Genomic DNA, 2,654 nt, shown 5'->3' on the forward strand with positions numbered 1-2,654 from the left:
TAATGTATATGTTTTTTTTGTTTTTAATTAATGATTATATATTTTTTTGATAGATTGAAAAGTAAGTTTTTTAATAATAACGCTGATCAAAATTAATAATTAGATTAATAAAATAATATTATATAAATTAATAAAATTATTTTTAATAATTTAATTCTTTTATACATATTTAATTTTTTATATAAGAATAATATCATATCTTATCACCTGAATGTTATCCATTTTAGGGATTACTTATCCTAAAAGTCTTGTACATTTAAAATTTAAAATAGTACTAATAACAAATTAAAAGTAAATCTAAAAGAGTCAAATATTTTCCTCTTGAAACGTACCGTTTCCAATTGATGCCTTTAGATCCACGTGTACTTTCAAACGGTTACAGGTCATTAAATTTGAACACATGGATCCACGTGGCTCAACTTGTCATCCATAATTAGTTCACGGTGCATAGGCTCCGTAACCAGCACATGCCAGCACGCGCAATACAAAAATCCATGCCAGGTCACCAAAAGCGAATAATGAATCGCCACGACATTACAAATAGAGAAATCAATTTCTTCATAGCAGCTTCAAACAAAAGGAACGAACCCAGTCAAAACCACAGAAGAGAGAAAAGGAGAATTCGATTCCTAATTAATTCTCACCGTCAACGATGGAGGTTTCCGGCACCGTTCTAAGGAATATCACGTGCCCTTCCTTTTCCATGCACGTGAGTTCCCGTCGTGGTGGTGGTGGTGGTTGCGTTTCGGTGCCGGTGAGGCTGAGGAAAAAGGCGGTCGTGCGTTGTTGCTGCGGGTTCAATGATTCGGGGAATGTGCGGTATTACGGGGACGAGAAGAAGAAGAAGGAGGAGAATGGAACCGCTGTGTTGAGCACCAAGAAGAAGCTCAAGATGCTGAAGAAACGTGTCCTTTTCGATGATCTTCAAGGAAATCTAACTTCGGTAACTTAATTATTTTTACATCTTGTTGCTTTATGTTTGGACTGAAATTTAGCTGCATAGGGTTGAAATCAAATTTAACAGGTTTAGAATAATGCATTTGAACATGCCATTCCATTGACGTTCAATCTTTTGTTTGGCTAACTTTTTTCTCTAATTGCGAACATGATTTTGGGTTTAAACTTTTGTTCACCACCAGAAGCAACAAATGGTAGCTTTTGCGTTCATCGGATAAATTAAAAAATTAATTGATATTCTATCAATTTTGCCATTCAATCTCGTTTACAATAAAAAATACCAAAAATAATCATTGGAGTTCTTGAATTTTTTTCCATGGCTATGCTTTACAAACAAATACTTTTTTAATATTATTATTAATACTCTTTGTTAAGTGCATGTTATTGTTGTTGGCCTTTAAGTGATTAACAGAGTCTCAAGTTTTTATTCAATGGCAAATTTAATTATTGTTGTTTTGTTTTTACACAGGATGCCGCTGAAGTTTTGATGAAGCAGCTAGAGCAAGCAAGGGCAGAGGAGAAGGAATTGAAGAGAAAAAGGAAGCAAGAGAAGGAGGCAAAACTCAAAGCCTCTAAGATGAACACCAACCCTGATTGTGAATCGTCATCGTCATCATCTGAATCTGAATCAAGTGAGAGTGAATGTGACAATGAGGTGGTTGATATGAAGAAGAACATGAAGGTTGGTGTTGCGGTAGCTGATTCCCCACCAAAGGCAGAAACCATGATATATACTCCTCCCTTGTTGCCTGAGGATGTTAGTGTTAATGACCATCATCATAAGATCATGGAATTATTCTCTAGAAACAATGACATATCAGTTGGAAGCATTAATGGTAGCCTTAAGAATGAGAATACTGCGGTTATTACCACTGAATCTATTCCTCAGAAGAGGATTGAGGTATGCATGGGAAACAAGTGCAAGAAATCAGGATCTATTGCATTGTTGCAAGAATTTGAGAGAGTGGTTGGTGCTGAAGGAGGTGCTGATGCTGCTGCTGTTGTTGGATGCAAGTGCATGGGGAAGTGCAAGAGTGCACCTAATGTGAGGATTCAGAACTCTACTGCGGATAAAATAGCTGAGGGGTTCAATGATTCAGTTAAGGTTCCAGCTAATCCTCTTTTCGTTGGGGTTGCATTGGAGGATGTTGAAACCATTGTTGCCAGATTCTTGGGCGAGAATCAGGAAAGTACTAATGAATAGTTTGCTGGTATGCTGTTTGGAAAATTGTACATATGTAGTGCCAGTACCCTATGTTGTTTTATTGTATATAAACACAGACAACATAATTTTGTGTGATTCGATTTCCTAATTTATTGGAACTTCCAGAGCCTGATTTGTGTCCATTCGAGCTCGACTCAAAGATTTACATGGCCTGCCTTGCAGTCACAGCTAGCCTGAATTCAAATTTGAGGGCCCTGTTTGGCATTAATATTAATATATTAATATTTCTTGTTATTCTTTGTTGGTTGTTATAATTTTAGCATTCTGTATTTATTTATTTATTTATCTTCAATTAATTTTTTTGGCACATGTATTTTATCCCAAAAGAAAATCTTGGCATTGTCCTCTCTTAGGGGTAATAGTAATTAGTAAGTTAGTAATTCACTCAGTGAGATCCCATAAATACAAAATTTGTTCAGACCAATCTGTCAAAATATCCACCCCTGATTTGATTTACCATATTGTGTTAAAT

The 2,654-nt window shown here is 35.6% G+C and overlaps 1 protein-coding gene across 1 annotated transcript; it reads left to right on the forward strand.

Moving 5' to 3' along the window:
- On the forward strand, positions 547 to 2,304 carry LOC107624994 (diacylglycerol O-acyltransferase 3, cytosolic). The gene is made up of 2 exons (XM_016327500.2): positions 547 to 943; positions 1,427 to 2,304. Exons 1-2 carry the CDS (start codon positions 653 to 655, stop codon positions 2,159 to 2,161), a joined length of 1,026 nt encoding a protein of 341 aa, XP_016182986.1. The 5' UTR covers positions 547 to 652; the 3' UTR covers positions 2,162 to 2,304.

The sequence above is a fragment of the Arachis ipaensis genome, chromosome B02 (genome assembly GCF_000816755.2).
Source record: "Arachis ipaensis cultivar K30076 chromosome B02, Araip1.1, whole genome shotgun sequence".
NCBI classification, from domain to species: Eukaryota; Viridiplantae; Streptophyta; class Magnoliopsida; order Fabales; family Fabaceae; genus Arachis; species Arachis ipaensis.